Source organism: Solea senegalensis, linkage group LG5, assembly GCF_019176455.1.
Source record: "Solea senegalensis isolate Sse05_10M linkage group LG5, IFAPA_SoseM_1, whole genome shotgun sequence".
In the NCBI taxonomy this organism is placed as follows: domain Eukaryota; kingdom Metazoa; phylum Chordata; class Actinopteri; order Pleuronectiformes; family Soleidae; genus Solea; species Solea senegalensis.
Genome location: NC_058025.1, coordinates 9400365 through 9423062, shown reverse-complemented (window position 1 = coordinate 9423062; position 22698 = coordinate 9400365). Strand labels below are relative to the sequence as shown.

At 40.1% G+C, this 22698-nt stretch overlaps 1 protein-coding gene across 3 annotated transcripts in view; it reads left to right on the top strand.

Annotated features, from left to right (window-relative positions):
• Positions 1–22698, top strand: part of ccser1 (coiled-coil serine-rich protein 1) — a 117994-nt gene that overhangs the window by 49179 nt on the left and 46117 nt on the right. For all 3 annotated transcript variants that reach the window (XM_044025198.1, XM_044025200.1, XM_044025199.1), the window contains 2 exons: positions 4112–4189; positions 12049–12129. In XM_044025198.1, coding sequence (XP_043881133.1) covers positions 4112–4189; positions 12049–12129 — 159 coding nt within the window. The remainder of the gene's footprint in view (positions 1–4111; positions 4190–12048; positions 12130–22698) is intronic.

Genomic DNA, 22698 nt, shown 5'->3' with positions numbered 1-22698 from the left:
CTTCAGTATAAATATAAGCATTACAGTGTCAGTTTGTCATGTACAGGATGTGTCCATCCAGCTTCTCAGACAGCTATATTTTCAAATCTGCTCAATCATATAATGGCAGCGTCTTTAGATTCTACCGACAGCGGAGTTGGCTCACAAAGACAGGTGACAGAGGCCCCGGCTTTGTGTTGGACAGACTTGATGTGCAAATGACATATTTTTCTTCATCTACTCTTTCTTTTTTAACATTTTACAAGCTGCTTTTCTTTGCCCCTCCTGTCAGCGCACATTAATAGTATGCTATTAATGTCAGTCCGTGTGAGCAGGTCTGGGCATGTGTCTATGAGCTTCCCTATGTTTTTTTTTTCATGGATATGATGAGTCAAATGCTTTATGAGTGGGTATCCAAGCACACATAATAGATAACAAGTAATCACACAAAAGGACCAGCTTGTGCGATGTTTTTATGCAGCAATTTTCTTTTATCCAGCGTTCATGAAGCTTACATTGTGTTACTTTCTGTGCTCAGTTGATCTGTTTCCATGCATGACCACTTTGTACTTTTGAATTGAAGTTGTATTGCATAACTTTTAAATAGAAATGAATGTCCGTTACGTTCAAACCATTGTCAGATGAGTTCACACAGTGCTGAATTTGTCAGTGTTTTATTTTTGTGTTGCCCCCCCATCTACATTCCTGCACCGCACACAGAGTGATGTGTTTTATGGACGCTAGTAAAGTGAGGCGGCAGAAAACGGTTGGAATATGGACTGGAAAATGGGGAAAGACTGATATCACTGCCCGCTTCCTTGGCTATTTATTTATTTTTTAGATCAAGCACATATTCATGGCTTTGTTTGATTTTATTAAATGGGTTTAATAGTTATTTGGAGCAGATGTGTGTTCACAAAGGGTTCGCTGGTATTGTGCAGTGACTTATCAGGACATATATCATATACAGTCACAGACACTTGTTTCAAAAGTGCAAGGTTATGGTTAGATGTTTTGGTACATTGCCAGGAGAATGTATTTAACGTTGCTGTTATTTCTCACAATCCCCTCGTCCATTTTCAAGTAATTGGTAATTTCTTAAGCGTATTGAATTAACGCACACAGTAAACAACCCTCACATATCATCAAATGTGTCTTTCCATAAAAAAGTAAACAAATTGAATAGTTTTCGGGCTAACAAAGGGAATCTAATTCATCTCCATATCCTCCACAGCTGGCTGCTGCTAGCGTAGAGTGACCTCAGCCGCCATACGAAATCACCTGAAGCGGATGCACTTAGATGATTTTGATCAAATTTATCTCCACCGGGGCCATTCCAATCACATTAGAAATAAATTCACATGCCCCACTCTTCTTTCTCGGCCCTTTCCATTCAATTCTGCTTTGAAAAATTGGTTGGAATGCCACCTGATGGGCAACTTAATGCGTATTCTTGGCGCTCCTTGTAGCAAACCAAATCGGTTTTTCAATTTAGTTTTAGGGAAGGTAATGTCCCCCTCATTTTAAATGATTTTTGTATGTAATGCAAGGTAGGGCTGCTCATATCCATCTTGACTACAAAGTTAGTCCAGAGATCTTTTTTTTTCCACTCTTGTGTCATCACATTGAGGTTATATGAGGATTTCTCAGCTGCTTGACATTTTACTCAACTGGGTGACATTGAACATGGCCTGGGTAAAGTGCAATACCTATTTTTTGACTCATACCCATTTCTTATTTTTTTCCTCACTCGTACTTGCACTCAAGCCAAAAACAAACCGCGCGAGTGAATAAAATCTGTCGGGATTTATTCATAAGCCTGTTCGGAACATTTGAATTACAACTGTGGTGTCACACATGCACGGACAGGGCACAGCGGTGTACATGCCTTGCTGTTTTAGTTTCTTTGAAACAGCCCCAATCTGGGGTGAGATTAATTTTTAGTGGTTGACTAATGGAGCAATTTTCACAGCATGTTAATTTTTCAACCTCATTCAAATCTCATGTCAGTAGTGCGGTGCTTTCCACGTCCACCTGTGTGTACTGGAAGTAGAAAAGAATATTATTTTCTATAAATACAGTTCCCCTCCCCTCTAAAGCCAGGTAACAGTCCATTCTGATTTTGCACCACTGGATTTCTTTGTGTATATTGCTTTCTAGTTCCCAACAGGGGAAGATATTGTTTTTCAACGTTTTATCACCATGGGTGCATTGGCAAAAAGCTTTTAGCTTTATTATGCTATCAAATTTTTTTTTTCAATTTTTTTTTTATATACACACACATTGCATGTCTTTGGTTGTATTGCCCCTCACAATTCATGGAGATTTTGGCGCATGGCCAGAATCTCTGTATGTTTGCTATCGTGGTGAGTAAAGTAGAGCATATTCTTGCAGCCACTTAAGTGTTTAAGTCATTCCCCAATCAAATTTACTGTCAGGTGGTCAAAAAGGATCTGAACACCTTACCTACACACACACGCTTCTCACTTTTGATGTGAGTGAAGAAAGAATGATGGCTTACCTGTCTCCTTTTGCATCAGCTAGGTCATTTAAAGGACAGTGTTGTAAGTTTATGGTTCCCTGTGGTCTGTGGTCTCCTTCTGACTCTGTTTGCTTTTTAGCCAGATGGCTCCCCACAGTTTCAGACCATGACACTAAGCCTCAGGCTCTCTCTGTCCTTCTCCCACTCTCTATCACTGTCTCCCCTTTTCTCACGTTTCCCCCTCACTCTCTGTCAATTCATTAGCTCCCTCCTAGCCTCCCCCGTCTTCAACTCTCTCTAGTCTTTTTTTGTTTGTTTCCACTCTCTCCTTCTCCTTGAGTCTCGCCCTTGACTATATTAATTAAAACTGCCAAGTCTGTAGCCCAGATATTTTGGTGTAGCCCGAGATCCTGTGGCAACTGTGATGTTCCACAGTTCAGACAAAGTTATTTTAAACATGTGTGCAGTTTTTAAATAACTTCCATAGCTTTCACTAGTTAAAGTATCAACTCTTTAGTGTCAGCTTCCCTTACACTTGAAGAATAGCACAATCTCTCTCCAATACTCTGCAAAAGTCTCAGCTTTGTTGTACATAATGTCTGTCAGATTCTCGGTCTTATATATGAACAAGCTGTCAGAGTTCAACTCATATATGAGCATGTAACGCTCACGCTTGTCTTGAATAAACCTGCCGTAATAGACTTTTTTCACAGCAGAAATGTTTTGACGTGAAGTAATGGGACAAACGCAATCAATTAGGGGTTCTAGTCCAGGTTTAAGAGAGCCAGTGTCTTCAGTGTATGTCTAAGGGCACACTTAATATGACATGTTTCCCATATTTTCTGTATGTGGACCAATAAAGTGATGGAGAAATAACTGTTCTGCATCACTATACTTCACTGTATAATTGGTCATAATAGCATAGCTAAAACAACAAAAAACAACACTAAAGTACTGTATAAGACCAACTTTCAGTCCCATCATTCCAGTGCCCTGAGACTTTTGAAAATACTGTATTTTCTAATCATGATGATTTTTCTTTTTATTGTTATTTTTTTTAGCAACTGTGACACATAACGTTTTAATTCTCCTCTGAATAGCAACATTTTGGAGCCAGTGAATTCCTGCGGCTCTGCAGAAATTCCCCATAATGTGTTGGTTTTATCGTAATGAAATAATTGCAGTGCCCTTTGATTTGGACATTGCACTTCGTGATATTGCACTTTCTGTGTTGCCCGAGTTTGTGCAGTGGACACAAAATCAAAATGTCGACAAAGTTGTTAAGCACAAACCTAAATACACGTTTGCTGCTTCTGTTATTTTTAAAAGGTGCAATAACAATTGACTTACTTTTATGTGGATTATCATATTTCTCTCTCTTGTGTCTCCGCCACTTCTCTCCTTCTTGGCTACGTTAATGTCCCCTGACAACACAAGGTCATATGTAAGTGCTGTGTGCTCTGGGGTCCAGTCCTGCTGCTTACATCACATGATATAACTTCATTACATGATACACACACACACACACACACACACACACAGGTACATGTTGTTGTATGTTGGCATACCTCTTTTTTGTGGTAGTGTTGTTGTACCTCAGATAAATCACTACTGAAACGTATGACACATGCATGTCTTGTTTGTGTTTAGGATCCCAGCAGAGAGGAGGCCTTGTTGCAACAGCTGAGGGAGAAAGATGAGCTGATTCTCAGACTCCAGAATGAACTGGTAAGATCCCCTCGATCCCCACACATTTGGTTTCCAATGAAACTTAAGAGAACAAAGCAAATTTTACTTTGGTGAATTGTGGTATTCTGAGCTCTAAAATGGTGTTAAATTGTAAAATGAAATTGTTAAATCGTCGGTAATCACCTCATGAACATCTCCCATTAGAAAGCAAAATAGAAAAGACAGAAAAACAGATTTGAAGGATCAGTAAGATTGGAAGAACTAGACTATGATATATAATAATGACGTAAAAAGAAATGATTGACTGATGACATGGCGGTACAGGATTTGCAGTAATGGGAAATTTTAAGAAGCCCAATTAAGCAAAACGATTTCCAAAATTCTGCGATTTATAGTGCCAGACATTGAGAAATGGAGGCTCTGCTCATCTAATTTTATATCTCTCCAAGTTTTCCTCTCTTGGTCTTTGTTCTTCTACATGTTGAAATGAATAATTAAAGCAGCTTGAATATTCTTGAATTATTTGTTTTATGGATATAAATTAAAGTACTCAAAGTAAGGATCTTTTCTGAAAGGTTAAACATATACCAAAAACAAAGGTTTTACTTGTAATACTTTGAAGAAATGGTTTTAATTAGTTTTTATTCTTTCTTATGGCCCTCTGCTATAAGAGACTACATACAGGAAAGAGAGCGAAAATAAACGTTAGGATTGTTTTTTAGTTGGCTTGAAATCTCATTAGCATCACATGGCGTGGCACAAGCAAGATCAATGTAAATTACTTGTACCTGCTCATTTAATGTGATAGCAAAATGATAGGGAATCCAGTTAACGATTACTACTTCTCCTCCTCCTCCTCCTCCTCCTCCTCCTTCTTCCTAACATATATAGACAGACAGTATATGTGTTTAGATTGTATTGCCAGCGTTTGTTCCCATATTCCAGTTTTAGATACAAATTTGCAGGATCGTTTGCATAAAGGCTCCGTACAGCAACAATTTGCTTCGTTTGAAATCACATCACATCTTTAATGTGTCACCTGTTCTATCAAATTGATGAAATGCAGACATTATGCTCGGCCTTCGTGGGATAATGTGCCAGTGTTATGGAAGTATTTTGGGAGATGCCAATCTAATCCAATGACTTGAGTCTCATTTGGCATCTGTTCCTTTGATCACTTTCTGGCACTCCCATCTCATCTGTCTCAGTCTTCTCCTTTCTCTCCTTTCTTATTTTCCTCTCTCCCCTCCTCTTCGGCTGTATTCAGCACCCAATCTGCACGCGCTACCATAGTTGAGCACATTTGCATTCAGACCCCAGACTTATCTATGGACTCAGATGGCCACTTAGACTGCTACAGGTACATCGCCACCCCCAAATTACAGGCAAGTCTGGAATGACTCAATATTCAGACCTGGAGCTTTTTTTCCTCACTATAGCCTCTCAAGAAAGCAGCTGTTGTCAGTCGACTGCCACTGTTTAACAGTTCATGTAACAAAGCATTATCTTTCTCTGAAATTCATTTTCCAAAGTTAGTGCTGTACTTAACACTGAAACACCTTTTTATTCACAGTGAACGATTTCTTCCTGTTATTTCTATTGTCATCAAATACACACAGCCAGCAGTGTTTCCTGATATATTATAGGATTTGGCGATAATAAGGTAATACAGTATAGTGTTTCCCCCGGAATTAATTGTCTTTAGCAGCAGTGCCAGTGTCGAGTCAGAAAAGCTTTAAATTCAATGACCGTAGAATCATAGTAGATATATACTATTCTTCATATTGTTATGTTTCTAACTTTGAATTTAAGTTGATTAACATCAAAATAACCATATAAAATAACCACAACCCCCTGGAAATGACCCCACTCTGTATGGACATTGTTGCATTGTTTCCAAAAGAAACCTCTCATTACGCATTTGCATCACTTATTTGCTCATGCATGGTCACATGCTCCTTTCTCTTTCTAACAACCAAATCAGTGGACTCTTGTGAAAACTGAAATTTAACTTAATGATCAAGATGAACAGAACAAAATGTGAGTTTAGTCTAATCGTATGTACTAGCTCAGGGGGTCACCGACATTTTTGAGGCTGAGAGTGACCTCATTTCAATGATGAATATTATGCATTCAATTGCATACACAGTAATTCCAGTGCTTACTCATACAGACAACATACAGTTAACTATGAAAACAAAACATGCACAATTTTTGTCTTTCACACACACACAAACACACACCTACTCTGTCTCACTCAGGTCAAATCTTCATCTTAATGGCTTCATTCAGCCATTAAAACTGTGCAGGCACCACATTGGTGGCCTGTGGGCACCATGTTGGTGACCACTAGTGTAGCTGATGTGTTGTAATTTGGTACCCGAGGAGTTAAGCATACAGCATGCTATTTGACCATGATCTAACAGTGCTCATGGTTGACTGTCTTAAAGGACTACTTCACCAATTTGCATTTAGCTTTGTATTTCTAGAATAGGGGTAGTATTTTTGAAAAATGGTGCTTCCCAACCTCAGTTTCCCCTGATTCGAGGAATATCTTCATTCTTTTATTTTTGTTACGTGCCCACTTCGGGCTTCCATATGTCCGAAAGTGACTGACCGTAACGGAAAATAAGTCAGAACAGCCAATCAAAAGCCGGTCACACTCAAAGCTGGTGTCATGTTTGAGGCAACAACAGGAGAGGGTGGGAAGAGTGGAGGCAGCCGCAGCGAGCGCGGACACAGAGTGGCCAGAGAAACGGCGTGACTGTCATAAGGCGTATGTGCAAAACTGCAGTAAAAGTGTGGGTGTTAAAACACTGGGTGCGGCGCCCCCCGCAAGAAGTGCTAAAATGTGCAGAAAAATTGCATTTACTGTACATTTACAACCATATTGACAGTTTACTGTGAACTCTCTCCTGTGCTCCGCTTTCTCTCACCACTTCAGTAATACAACAGCTGGCGAGCACAAGCTTTATACATGCTGTTAATAGAAGTTGTTAATGTTAACACAAGAGAATAAAACTGGAACATGTATTGCACTTTGTCATTGTGTGAATAAAACAATAATGATGTATTTTGTTTAAACGGCTCAAAAGGCAAAAAAAAGAAAAAAAAAGAATGTAGCTTAAGGTGGAAAATCAGCAGGTATGCATCATTGGGATTGTTAAATCATCTGATAATAACCATATACTGTGAGAAATTAGGGGAAAGTTTTAGCATTATCAAAACTTGGCTATAGCCCAGTTCTAATATATAATGAATTTTACATTTAATTATCATTTCATTTCCCAAGGAGCTGGATTTTATTAAATAAAACACTTGATATGAAGTACTCCAGATGAGCAGATGAGAGTTTGGGTGCATATTTTCTTAAAGATGATAGTGCTTCATTGTGGCAGTCTGTGGCTAAGGATGATTGATTTGTCTGGAGGCTGCTCGAACTTATATTTTTAGCTGTACCAAAGGCTCAAGAGATTGTCAAAAGATTTTAGTGTCGTGATAAAGTACATTTCTAACCAGAAGTGATTTCACCTTACTGTCATTCAGAATGATGCATGCATGGCGCTCTAAATTACTGATGGAAAACACAAACAGCACTATAGCAAAATAAACGTGACATTTCTCAGTTTATTTGAGGGTTGTGAAAAATATCTCAAAACGTGTGCGTATACTTACTGGCTGAATAGAAAAAGGTGTCTTGGCTCTAGGGAGGAGTGTCGTCCGGTATAACACCACTGCTAACCCATCGCCTTCCTGACAGCGTCACAGAAGTCTAAATATTATTCATTTTCTTAGGTAAAGCTAAACTTTATGTCTGAACTACGCAGCCCCAAAGGTTCCCAAGGGTGATGTATTTCTGCCTTCGCACTGTCGTGTTGTTTTCTAGTGTCTTCTGTTCATCCCGCTCCAGTGAACACACAGTGAGGTGTTTTTTAAATATGGCACAAAGTCCAAGATCAAGGTCAATACAGTGGCCTCTGAAAACGATGTGACGAGATTGTTACAAAGCAGTTTCTTCAAACTGCAAAAATGTTGACTTAGGACTCTTAGGATTTTTTTCAGTTCATGGGATTCAGATTTTTTTCATGTTGTCCTTGATCAGATAATATATCTGATATGTAGCCATGCTACACAAATAAGAATGGTCATGTTGTTCTCTTCAAGCACCATTGGAGTGGAGAGTGTCATTCTCTACAGCTAAATCTCACCCACCAATTTTTCGATGAATTTCTTAACTTCGCCTGTTGGGGATCAATAGGGTTGCTAATACCGATTAGGCTCACATCTCAAATGTTTCTGTTGTTAAAACATGCAAAATTGTAGTAGTGTGCATGTGTGCTGTTGACTTGTCATGAACCTTCAAATCTAATCTAGAATGAATTAGGATTTCACCAGTATGACTGGTAATCTGAACACAGTGACGGACTAATTAGATTAGTTGATCAGAGGGCAAGGTCAGTGTGACCTCGATAATTGTATTTTTAGTCAAGAAATGATTTGGAAATAATGATTATGAAGTGCCTCATAAGATGAAACAATGGGAAGTGAAGACATAATATTGCAGTCATTTGCTGTGACAGAATAATGAACTGCAAAAATACTTTTCTGGTCAATAATTTCGACCGTAACAGAATGGCTGACAGATAATAGTGATGGCGGCCTAACTAGCTGGTGGAGGAATATGGCTGCAAGTAGATAACTCTAGTTTTTCTTTTGTGCACAGATGAAAGACATTACCTTTCAGCATTTACTGTAAAGTGACTCCTTGCTGAGCAGTAATATTAGGTTGCACTAAATCTACCAGGTGTACCTGGAAGTGTCCATTTAATGTACATCAACAGTACAAACATCACGTTGCAATGTTAAGTATAGCCATTGTAAGAAGAACCCTGCAGCTGTAGCATTGTGGGCGACGTGAGTGATGGCAGTAATTGCAACATTCTGCACAGACATTAGCTAAATTATGCTGTTTGCATTGCACAACATAATGGACACTGCGTACCTTACCTCATACAGCTTTTATTTCAACACTTGATCTCAGGCAGCAAATTTAAAATTATAATGTTCACATTCCATTTGTTTATTTTTTTCTAATACCAATCCCAAAGAAAACAACATCTGTCTGTGTGTCACGTAATAGTTTAAAAAGTTAGGAAAAGATTCAATTTGATTCAAAAAAAAAAAAAAAAAGAGCATTGGCCCAAAAAGGAACATGAATATGATACACATGATGACACTCATAAGACAGTGTGGCTCACTGGTGCGTTTTGTCTCATCAGATTTATCAGATATTGCATATCCTTGTAGGTGTGGTGGTCTCATCATGGGATTTGTTGATAAAATTGTGAATTTTATCTTTGAAGTTCAGTATACATTGTGGATTGATAGCCAACAGAATAGCCCTCTGTTGTTGGACAAGCTGTAGTGGCTTTTGAGTAATATAGGAATGTGAAAAAACTATTCTATTTGCCAATATTTGTTTTTTCTATTCTGGTCTACTGTTGACACAACATGGCAGATATTTTGTTTTAAGGAGATGAAAACACATCACTGCAGGTAATTACTAGGGATGCACCGAAATTAAAAATGTTGGCCCGCAACTGAAAATCACCGAAAGAAATTGTTATGCCAATTCTTTTTTTTTTTTTTCTTTTAATTTTGTTGTTATGGCTGGGAATGTCGCTGTGTGCTTCTCCGTCTCCTAGCGGGCTCTCCGTATCCAGCGCAGCCCGGTTGATTTCTCTACGCGCAGCTTTATCCCCACATCCAAGTATTGATCTTTATGTCGAGGATCGAGTACAGTCGCGAAAGAAGTGCAGGGGATCCGAACAGATCTTAGTAAAACGCGTCGAAGGACCATTAAGAGCGTACTTTTCATTGTTTTCACTCCATGATGCTGCAATTAATGGAATAACGTTTGCCACAGATGCATCAGATGAGCTGATCTCTTTAGTGAACTGCTCAAAGGGGGCGAGAAGAGAGAATGTTCTCCATTAAGATGTGTGACATTCACTGGTGTGAAGTGAATGTCACGGGGGGGGTTCATAATCTGCGGTGTACGCAGCCAAGTTTCGCTTTTGCGCAAAGAGACTTTCCAGAATTTAATACGTGCTGTTCCACCGTGTACCCACATCTCGTTGGAACCGCTTTATTGGTGTTCCAAACTAATCTTGGACAGACTCTAAGCAGGTATAGACAGGCCATGTTTCAGTGCATCTCTTGTAATTACAAAGCCATGTAAATTCTCCACACTGTACCTTTAAGTTTTCAGGTCTGGATGCAGCACAATATCCGAATCTGTTTATTTTATTGTGTGCATCTCTCCACTTTTCTTTCTTTTCGTCTAATTGCCTATCCCTGTCTCCAATCCAATGAAATAGTGAAGCCACACATTGATCCATCAAAAAGTCGTTAGGGCATTCAGTTGCTTGTGTGTGTGTGTGTGTGTGAGAGTGTGTCTGTCTGTCTGTCCATCTGTTTGTCACTTCTCTCTGACAGTGATGTTCTGGTTCCTCCTGCCAGCTGGATCACATTTTGTAGACATTTTTTTTAAAGCAGCACATGTCAGCATACATATATCTGCTTGTGTGTATATGAATAGATTGTCTATTACAGGGCTTAATCCTTTCTGCAGCCACAGCCAAACCTTCTTTTTATCTGCACCGTATGTCCTTGAAACAAAGGTCACTGTCAAAGATATGAAGTTGTTTTTTTTTTGGGTAGGGGGGGGACATGTTCTGCTTCAATGCATTGGCGAGGTTGTGCACAGTCTCTGTTCAAGTCTAAGAGGGAAAAACTTGCTTCCCACAGCGATGTTGAAGTGCAGCATTTTGAAGGAAAGGGCAGCTCATAGCCAGCGCTCTCGAGCTCTGCCTCCGTCTGTAAATCTGCCAGTGAAAACCTATTAATTATCTACTAGAAGGACCTGCTTTCTGGCTGGCCATCACTAGCTGTCACTTTTTATGAGATTTCTTTTCTCCCGGCTGGTGCATTTTGTGCGTGTGTGCTCCAACTGCAACATTTAACTGCGGAAAGCCGATCTTGCTTTTTGTGTAGTCATGGGCATGACTAATGAAAACAGATTTTTATCTCAATCTGTCACCTCATATGTGCCTGGATCTGAACAGGACAGTATATATTTGAGTTCCAAGCTGTATCATAAATTAACTTTCATTTCTTCCTAATTTGGATGATTAATTTTAATCAAGGTTAATGAATTTCTCAATATTTCATGGCCTCTGCAACTTTCAATCCGTTCTGTTCCTCATCCTGTGAGCAGCAGCGTAGGGTGAGTGTGTCAGAATGATTAGTGGCATCATCATAAAATGCTCCTCGTGGAAATAGTGCTGGGTTCTTCTTATTCAGGGGACTTGCAACCTGCTGCTTCAAAAATAATCACACAGGTAACACAGCAATTGGCACTTCCTTGGTCAAGGTAAAAGTGCTGTATTTTGAAGGGAAGGGCCAATGCTTTTCTCTCTCTACACCCCGGTGTGTAAATCTGCCAGAAGAACGCAATTAATTATCTCCTAGAAGGACCTTTCTAGGAGGCTGGCCAGCACTAGCTGTCACTTTTTATGAATTCTTCTCTACTAGTGCACTTTGAGGATGGCCCCTGCTCTTGTATTTGGCTGTAGAAAAGTTCTCCTGCAATTCGGCCCAGTTTATGACCTCTTGAATTTCCAGGAGGAAACGGATAAGGGGAAATTTTTATTTTTTTTTTCTTCTGATTTTCGAAGCATGGGAGGCACCTGTGCCTGGTGTTCCAAGAAGAGGCAAAGCATACATCTGCTGGGGGAGAATTCTGGGTTTTCTCATTTATTTTGCACTTGATGTTCTTTATAGTTGTGTTGAGTTTCCAGACAAAGTTGATGAGTGTGTGTTTGTTTTGTGTGCAGGAAAATGCCAAAGCTGCCCTCAAGATGAAAGACTGCCAAATGACTGACCGCGTAACACAGACAGAACACATGGGGCCAGAGGTGAGATACACACAGGCCGATCACACGCTCCTCCTTTTGCTTTCTTCCAAACTCAGCCTCACTGATGAAAGTGTGCACTGAATGTCTTTAGCATTAAATAAGACTTGTGATGATCCATAAATATCAATAGATGAGGTTCACTTGGAGCTCCGTCCTTCTCTTTTCTCCTGTTTTGTCTCAATATATTTTGCTCTTCTTTTCAATGTTTTGAAGAGTATAATTTCTCCATTAGCTAAAACTCTAATCAATCATGCTTTCTCTATAGTTTCATACTGCAGTAACTTTCATGTTTTCGACCACGTCTTGCTCCTCCGTCCCATTCACACGGCGCTTGGAGAGAATGCTGTGCTGCTTCCTACCTGCACCTATTCCTAACACCCTCAGTTGACATGTCCTCGTTGGGTTTACTCTGGGCTGTGACAGTATGGGAACACAGCAGACTTAATGGATGACTGTCTAAAAATGGCTCCTGTTGCAGGAACAGGAGCAGTTTTGTGGTCTGTTTCTTTTGACTAACTTCTCTCTCTCTCTCTTTTAAAACACTTTCCTCCATCTCCTGCACCAGGGGTTCTTTCATACCTCTATTCCTGTTGTATACACAGTTGGCACGAATCATCGTCGAAGGTGGAAAAGTTGTGTTTCACACAGTATCTGTGTGTGCCCACACGCAACACACAGATATTGTGTTGGCTACATAATTAACTTGCGCATCACAGAAATAGAACTTACTCTTGATTTCCACGCGTGTGCTGCGGAATGTAAACAAACTTTTTCACGACCGTCTACTTAACTTTCAGGTGTTAAATTCTATCCCATTTAAAGTCATTGAGTATGATTTAAGAACAAACCACCAGAGAGAGAGTGACAGATCTGAAGATCAAAGAACAAAGAGCAGTGGATTGCTCCACTTTTGGTCCTGTGTCTGTAGGAGTACATTAAATGATGGGTACACGTATTATTAGGGGATATATTGGTACCTATTACACTTACGGCCAGTCGCACACCTTCAATTTCTTTCCGACAGTGCTCTCTCCCAGTAATGGTTGTGCAATTGAATAGAACCCCCCCCACGGAGGAGTCGCACATACTGTAAGAGAAACTATACAGTCATTCATAATCCAGTGTTCCTCATTAAAGCCACAGGTACTGTGGAAGAAAACAAGGAGAATGTGTTCTCTCTGACATAAAGAGAACAAAATAGGCTTTGACTCTATGTATCTATGTAGGCTATGTATCACTACATAATCTTGCAGTCTGTAGAGATTTTGTGGTTATTTTGCAACGAGTGGTGGTGGGACAAGATCAGATGAATCAGCAGTGCAATTGCAGGGCCTTACCCGATTGTTCTTCCTTCATCGTTTTCTTCTTGCTGATCGTTGTTTTTTTTTTTTTTTACCTCTCCCACTCTTTGTTTCTTGCTTTTCTCTTGTACATGCACCCTCAAATGCAACCTTAGATATGACTGTGCTCCATTTGCCATCATTGACTAATGCATTGCTCTAAATGTGGCCTAATGGCCTCACACAGTTGTGTTGGTCCTGCAGGCTAAAAGAAACAAAGCTGTGGGTTTGGTTGTGTAGTATCATTTAGTTTAAATTTGTATTTGTTTCCTCTTTTTTGTTTTTTCCGTCTGAATGTCAAGTGCGTTTGTGCCTGTTTGTGTCTGTTTTGTGAACCAGCCGTTAGCTCTGGCCTTGCACAGTAAAGTCAATATAAATGCTCCTCAAAGTGTCAAAGTAACGTCATTCCTACAGCATTCATACCTCAAAGACCTCTCTAATTCTCTTATTACTGTGATTATGTGTTTTTCATTGTCATTTTCATGCACATAATTTCCACTTTTGTGTGATGATGTCCTCAACAGACCGTGTCCACTCACACTACTGTACTTTGTTTGCATAGTTGGTTACTCTATGGTTACTTTTTTTTCCCCCAGACAACCAAATTATGTAATGACAGATGACTTATTTTCTTAGTTTTTTGTTTACCTTAGTTCAATTTATTCTGAGTGATGTCAGTTCATTTAAAATGATTTGCCTCTCCAGGCGTGTGTGAGTAAGATTATTTCTTCATTCTTATGGTACATTGTGATGTTTGCTTTCATCTTTGAAGATTCACTCCGTTATATAACCCCTGAGGTGAAGTGGGTTGATAAACTGGCAGGTAATTACTTGAAGGAAAGTAGTGCCACTAAGTTAGTGGCATTAGCATTCCATAAATGTATTATGGCTGTGTGATGATAAGAAAAAAAAAGCATCCTATGATCATCTGTTTTCGTGTGTCACAAACCACTATGACAATATTTTTAATTATATGGATTCTTTTTCCACTCAGGGACTTTGCATGAAGGTGACACATACATGCGTGAACGTGACAGAGAGCGGGGTCATTTAAAGGACTCCCATTAGCAAAGCACAATGAGGAGAGGGGCTACATTTGTCACATCAGATGTGGTTTTGGTTGTGGATCTGACACATGACAGAAAACTGCACTTACCATCTATGTAACAGTCACGTTAAATAGTACAGAACGTTTCAATGGATTAGAGAAACAAAGTCCAAACTTTTTCTTCTGTCTTTTTTTTTTGCCAACGGCACACCATATGGCCAAAAAAAAAAATAATCATGACGATAAAAGGAGATAACAGCTGCCATCGCAACTTACATCTGCACAAGACTTGGCCCCAATTTAAAAAAGTTGAGGGAAGGTCCTGATTAGCAATATTTGTCATTAGCTGGATGTGATGTGACCTCTGGCTGCGTGTGGGATTTATCACATTCAGAAGGAGTAGTACAGTCAGCAGAAACCGCCCTCATCCCTGGCTTACTTTTTTAATACAGTAGGTTCAGCATTTGGAAATGTGGTCAGTACTCCACCGTCTGGCATTGCTATCTTGTTATAAGACCAGTACCTAGCAATCGAGTCCTCCATATGCTCAGGCCCCGTAAGTAGATGGGCTCTTAATGAGAGGAGCAGCTGGCTGCCCGCTAGCAAGCTAGGCTAGCAGCACAGGTGACTTAACTCAGCAGCAGCTCAAGGCACGTGCGCTCTGATTTTAGCCCCTGAACTCTGTGTGCATGCCTGTGTAAGTATGAAAGAGAGAGAGAGAGGCTGAGTGTGTTTTGGAGTGATTGGGAGACGCTGCAGCATGAAACTGGCCTATATAGGTTAGCTACCCCAGTGCATTGAGGACAGTCGGCGAGCAACAGAAAGTGTGTCTACAAGTGGGGCAGCTATTTCTACCGCTTCTGCCACTTGATTAGGTCGACCATCTTATTCATCCTCTCTCCTTTTCTGGAGCGCCTTCCTACTTTTCCTCACTCCCTTGTCCTCCTCCTTCACTTTCATATGCTCTCTTTTTGATGAAAGTGCAGAAAGTTAGCCCTCTCCCCTCCTCTCCTCTCCTCTCCCTCCCTCCTCTCCTCCCTCCTCTCCTCTCCCTCTCCTCTCCTCCTCTCCTCTCCCTCTCTCCCTCTCCTCCCTCCCTCCCCTCTCCTCTCCTCTCCTCTCCTCTCCTCTCTTCTCAGGTTTTCAGGGCTTCAGGAATCCATCAGGGATTCTCCTGCCCTGGTTTCCCCCACCATCGTACACTCTGTCCTATACGGACAGCTCATGGCCCTCACGCTCTGTTCCACGGGAATAAAACCTGAGGCCAACTTGCCTCAAAGTTACATCTTTTATCCTGTTGTAATAGGGCTACCTTCCGACTTCCTTGACTTTTAGGAAGGTCAAGAGAAGTAAAACTTATTTCGATTGGTGTGGTACACGTCTTGGCAAGTCAGGTGCTCCAACGTTTGTCTTTTTCACTGAGTGTTTTCTTAGTTTTCACAGCTGGGGAAGTTTACCATGTTGTTGAATCATACATACCTTTATTATCCCTTTCTATGACAGTTGATTTTGCACATCAACCAGATCAAATTCAGGAATGTGAAAAAAAAAAGTTACCATTTACTACCATTTCAACAATAATTTAAATTTTTAGTAGTAATTTGGTATGAAAGCTGAAAGTAGACCTCTTTAATGACTAATTTAAGACTGTAAATTTGATTTAGCTAAGATCCTGGTGTACAAATAAAAAAGACCTACACAGTAATATGTGCAACACTAAAGAGCCCTCTAAAGAGGATAATGTGCCCCAGTTTGTCGCGCTCTCTCTAGAGTCATATGTGTATGATAAGTCCAAAGCGGGAGTGACTGTCCATGTTGCAGTGGGCATATTGGTGTCCTGTCACTGGGCACGTTATGCCTTACTCTTAGAGACTGCTAAATATACAAGCATTGCACACTGCAGCCTTGGTCTTTGTGGTAACTTTTCCAGACACGTTAACTAAGGGAGGCTGAAGACCAGGAGCCTCATTTATGAAGCTTAACAAATCTCTTTCACACATAAACGGGATGAATAGCCAGAAACTGTCACCACTGTATAAAACAAGCTCAACTGTAACTGCTCACAACAAGATTTTGTTAGCATAACATGACATTATTTTTAATGGGGTAAACAAATACCCCCTGAAATCTACATTCACACCTAAAAATGTTCAAAATAAACACATGGTATTTCTGTTATTGCAAGATGACATTTGAAAGAAATTCAGTAATTATGAAACAAAACTTTTTTTGTTGTATGAAGCGCGTTCTCAGGGATAATAAGGTAAACAGGAGGAGAGATCACGTTTCCACAGATCCAGATTGTTGTGCTTACCGTATTGTTTTTCGAATGATGTTTTAATGTTTTGGTGTTTTGACTTAATCTTAAAGCATCATAAAAAATCATGATGAAGAATGTTACAACAGTGTTCAGATAAAGCGCTATGCAAATTAAATGTATAATTATTGTTATTATTGTCATCATTATGCGGAACATTGTGTCATTTACAATCAGTTTAAGTGCCACACCTGAAGCTGTTCAGATTCAATCAAATGGGGGAGGGTATAAAAAGAAATGTAATCACAATGTGCAAATGGCTCATTTGCCACTGCTAGAGGATGTGGCAAATGGAAGCCCGGAGAGGAAGAGGATTTTTCAGGAACCAGCAAGCTCTCCTGGCCAGTGATGTTAAATGGTTAGTTGGTTCCGACTTCCACCTGCCACACTGAGCCCAGCGCTGGAGAGAAGCACAGAAACAGAAATCAGACTTCTAGGTATGGTGAATACCATACGTACAAATCCAGTTTGACTAAAAACCCCCCTTACAATGTCTACACCCCATGGTTCTCTCACTGTGATATGGGTACTTCAGAAATACTGTTCTGCTGTACATATATATACCAGGGTATATGTGATCAGAGTGGAGCTGAGGAATTTTGACCTCAATAATAATAAGAAATTAAATAACAATAATGATAATTAGAGTCACCTTATCCTCCCGCTGCATCTTAATGTAATTTCTCTATACCAGTGTGTGAAGTATATGAGTGGCAGAGGAGGAGGAGGATGAGAGAGCAAATTATCTTACTGGGAATAAATCTGCCTCCTGTGAAAAGTCTGTAGCACGACCTATTTACGCCACGGTATTTTATCGTTGGCGATAATGGTGTTACTTCTGAGCTCAGTATTTCCTCAAGTGGTACTTGGCATAAAAAGTTTGAGAACCACTGGTCTAACCCATACCCTAACCTTGTAGGTGGAACTTAAATGTGCACCACAGCCACGTACGTGCTTTTGTGAAGCACACCTTTTTGGCGTTAGTGATGACGACACCACTGTGTCCAGCAAATTAAACTGTTTCCGCGTGCATCCATTTCCCCAACAAGTAGACTTCACATTGTGTGTCATTTTTCTACTTTCCTCCTCTCTCTCTGTCTCTGTGTTTGGCATGACTTTCCAGTCACTCCACATGAATGAATATTAATTGGTTTTATTTTTGGGCAACCATGGGCATTACCCGAAGCTGGCAAAAAAGCTCCGGGTGTGGGATTGTGATTTGTAAAGACAAACTGGCTTTCATGCGTACACCAACCTCTCAGATGGATCCTGTGCTCAGGTTTATAAATGAGGCCCCAGGTATCTTCCTGAAGCTGACCAGTGGCAGTGTAGCAGTAGAGCGAAACACTAATTGAAACATATGGACCGGCCCCCATTTTTCAATACTGCGCTTGAAGACCTATCCTTCTTTCTGTCACCACACAAATATAGCGATAGTGGGAAAGGTAAAATGGAAAACCGAGAGAGCAAGATAGAGAGGAATAAAGAAGAGGGTTAGAGAGAAAAGGCATGAAGCCGTTTTATATCCCGCAGAGACTCTTAAGAGCTGGAGGTATGAGAGCTGTTTTTTAGAGGGGATTTAATCGATTGAGACTGCTTTCTTTCAGCAAGCTAATTTCATGGCCATTCTCAAAAGGAACATTTATGGGGAGAATCAAAAGCTCCTGATGGTTCCCTCACTCTGGTTCCCTCTCTCTCTTGCTCTCGCTCTCTCCTCTGTCATTTTTTATTCTCTTCAGATTTGTGCAACTTTACTTTTTTTGCCTTATGTTTCTCTCTCTTTGTGTCCCTCAGCTTCAGATCCACCCCTCCCATTCAGTCTCCCCCAAGCAGCTTCTGAAAGGAATAAGATGAGTGGAGGGATAGAAGTGAATCATTTGTCTGTTTGTGAGCTATTATATTTGAATAGAGAAGCGTCTGAGCCAGTTGATCATTCAGCTTCTTCCCTCTTTTTTTTTTCTCTCACACCGTCTTCATCCCCTTCGTCTCCAAAGAAATAAACTGAAGTATTGTATGTAATGTATGAAGTATGTCATTTCATATGACTTAGAACAAAATGAGTCCATGTCTTTTTGTCTGCTCATGGAAAATCTCTGCCTCAGATCGTCCCTGACAAACCACTGATGTAAAATATAACATTACATTACATTACATGTCATTTATCCAAAGCGACTTACAATAAGTGCAAACACATAAAATGTGTTAAGATATTTGGGCCACATGGTGGTGTGGTGGTTAGCAATGTCACCTCAGCGAAAGAAGACCCCCGGTTAGAATTATGGTTGGATCGAGACCCTCTCTCTGTGGCGTGTGGGTTTCATCCTCCTACTATCCAAACACATGCAAATTGGGAATTGGTTAAACGGAGACTTCCATTTGACCATGGGTGTGAATGTGAGTGTGTTGCTGGTTGTTTGTCTCTCTATAATGGCCCTGCCATGGAAACCTGCCTCGAATCCCCTTTGCCAGCTGGGCTTGGCTTCACCTGCTTTTAACAGCGTGAATAAATGTGCAAATATAAGAAACTAGTAAAGTATAAGGTTGTAACAAGTTGTATTTATAGACACTGTTGGTGGGGGAAATAAAAGAGCAATATGACACATTATATTTACTCCTGTTTGAAAGAAGAAGAAAATTCAGCATTTGTTAAATATAGATTAAAAATGTAATCATATACAACGCGGATTTGTTCTAATATAATTAGGTTTGTTCTATAACTAAATGCAGCTTACACTGGTGATACAAGACGGTATAAATAGAAGAGTAATGATATGTGTGAGCTTACAACAGCATGAGGTTAAGATGTTAATCTTTTCATCTATATGTGCCAACAGTTATGTTGGGGGCCGCTCTTTATAGAGTTATCTCATAGGAAAAAAGAAGTTCTAGAGAAAACCAGCACATAGAGATGTTCCTGCAGTTTAAAATGGACTGTACCCAACATCAGTTAAAATCCCGACTTATCATTTTGTTTCATCTGAGGCAGCTGGCTCTGTACCACAGATGGGCTGTGTTTCCTTGCCTGTATCTTTCCAGTCAGTTTGCATGGTTAGTTTCCTCATCTGATATGTCCTCACCTGGAAAATAGACTCTTGGTTCTTCAACCATGTAGACCTGCTACATCTCAATTGATGCTCCCTAAATGCCGATGAAAGCTTTCCTAGTCGGTTTGAAGCGGTGTCACTTTCTAACTAATGTCACCTTTCAAGCCCTGTTAAAAACTATTCTCTCTGCGCTTGTACATGGAAAATCAGAACTGCCACAGCTTATTTTGCTGTGCTTTTCTCCCTTTTGAGGAGGTTTTTGTCTGAAATTATCGATCCACCACAGTCGAGGGAAAAAGAAGACTTTGGTTTACCAAACATGACAGATCATGGTCCACAGACCCCCTGTTGAGAGAGTGCTGCTCGTAAATGCCACCAGTTGGTGTCGAAGTGTCTTTCTGGAGCTGGGGATCCCTGAATCAATATGAGTGATGTCACAGATCATATGAATCTGCGTCATCCGCGCTTTGCATGTCTTTGCTAACGGGAGGATGAAGGGTCCAGTGCCGATTGTGACTATGTAGGTCTCCAGTGCCTATTCCTGTAAACTGGATCACTTTGTACAGTCATAGTCCTAACTAAGTAATGCTGCTGCTGGGGACAGAAATAACAAAGATGGAGGGAAGGGGAGGAGATATAGGGCACCAGAGAGGCCGTTTCTGCCCTACTTAGAGGTTTTATACGCTTTTTTTTTTTTAAAGTCCATCATTTGTGTCCTTCCATCTTTCTTCCTCGTCTCTTAATTCCATTTCTCTTCTCCACTGTGTCCTTCCATAAAAACGCCCTTGGTTTTTCTTCCCCCCACTGCATGCTCTGAACTCTCTCCATCTCCATATTGCTTCTCCTTTCTTTGTCCCTGCCCCTTACCACCTTGTCCCCCACTGTCCTCCCATCTTCATCTGCTACTTTCCCCATCATCTCTTATGCTTTTGTGTTGTGTTTCTTAAACATTTACCCTTTTTTTTTTGATTTCCTTTTTCCACATTTGTCCTCTCTCTTTTCTGTATATGTCCCTTCCGCATGTTTCTCATCCATTCCTTGATAACCCCTCACTCTGCCGTCCTGCACTCTCATCTTTGCGGTCTGCCATTACCTGTACGCATCACCGTTCACATTTCCTCCCTTCTCCCTCATCTCCTTTATCACTGTTACTCTTTCACCTTACCTTGCACCTCCCTGTCACCACTCATTTTCTATTACGTTGTCTCTCTCTTGTTCCAGTTTCTCTGAAGTGATGAAAGTTTACAATTTGAACATGGCATTTTGAACTAGAGAAAGTACGGTAGCTGTTTTTAGGGTTAATTAACCTAATATGATTCATAGTGTGTGTATAAACACTTTTATTTTTATTCCCCAAACACTCATGTACAGACATTTCATCTTAGCTTTAAATATGTTGTTACTTAAGTACCATTAACATTGAACTGAACTGTTTTTGTTCATGTGTAACAGATCAAAATATAGATCAGATCTGGATTACAATGATGTGAGGTCATAAAAGTGTGGCACTAATCCTACACACACACATACACACACACATGCTGAATAAAAAAGCTAATCATCCAGACCACTGGTATAAAAGAGCCGAATAGTTGTCACGACAACTGTATGATTATAGCTAAGCATTTCCGTCTGTGTAGTGTCTATTCTGAGTTGCCACCACACATGCAGAGGTTGTTCAGAAAAAAATAAATGGATTTCTGGTGTAAACGGCATCACAGAAATCAACTCTGAGAGCCATGCAGCGAAAAATTGTGCCACCTTTCACCCGATGAGCTGAATTTATTCTAGTAGAGGGAATTATCACAGAAAGAGGCTTCAGCTTCGACTACCCTGAATATCAGAGCAGAATCATAGTGATCCAGAATACCAAGCCTTTCTTTCATGACACTGTTTTTTAGCATGTATATGTAGATTCAATATTCATTTAGAAATGCAACTTTTCTTCTTAGTAATGAGCTTTTGAAATAAAATCATGGTCTTTCTCTTATTGTGTTAATATTGAAGGTCCACCATGTAATATTTAAAAGCACTATCCATACATTTGTTGGTATAGGGGTATATTCTTAAGGCTGCGCCACAAAGAACCAGCAAATGATTTGATGACATCTGTGAATTTTGATTTTCAGTGGTCGGTGGTCGGGCCGAAATACTGATTTATACTTCACTTCCCACTTAGCGGCTCTTTAGCAGACCATATAAATAAAGGCTACAGCTGGCGTATTTATCAGGAGTTGGCAAAATTCAGACCGCATTGAGTTCTTCAAAATGCAAAAGCACATTGTTGCAGAGTAGGTATAAAAAAATGTAGGTTTTGGCATGCAAATCATTGTGTGGACTGTGCATTTATATGTATGAGGATCAGATCGCCTGCTTTTAAAGACCTTGTATGTTGCTGTGGTGTCACCCTACAGCTCTGATTTCCTTTCCCTTTGTTCATTACAACTAGTGCCACTTATAGAAAGCACCTAAAGCGGTTCATTAGTATTACAGAAAAGAAAAGAGGGCAGTATGTTGTCTCTACAAATCCCCAGGGCTTTCAATAGGCGCAGGCAGACATATAGTGCAACATTTAATGAATTATTGAAATAATGAATGTATAAACTAACCCATTTGAATGAATTAGAATGCAAATTGCATTTGTAACATCATCGCTGAATGGACCACCTTGGATAAACTTTACACTTGTATTTGTTCAGTTTACAAACACCTGTTTACAATCATTCGCAAGTAATGACATGACATGTAAAGTAATGTAAAGAGGCAGTCGGCTACTGATGTAAACAGTTGCAGGGATTGCCAGAGGTTGGTTAATGACTG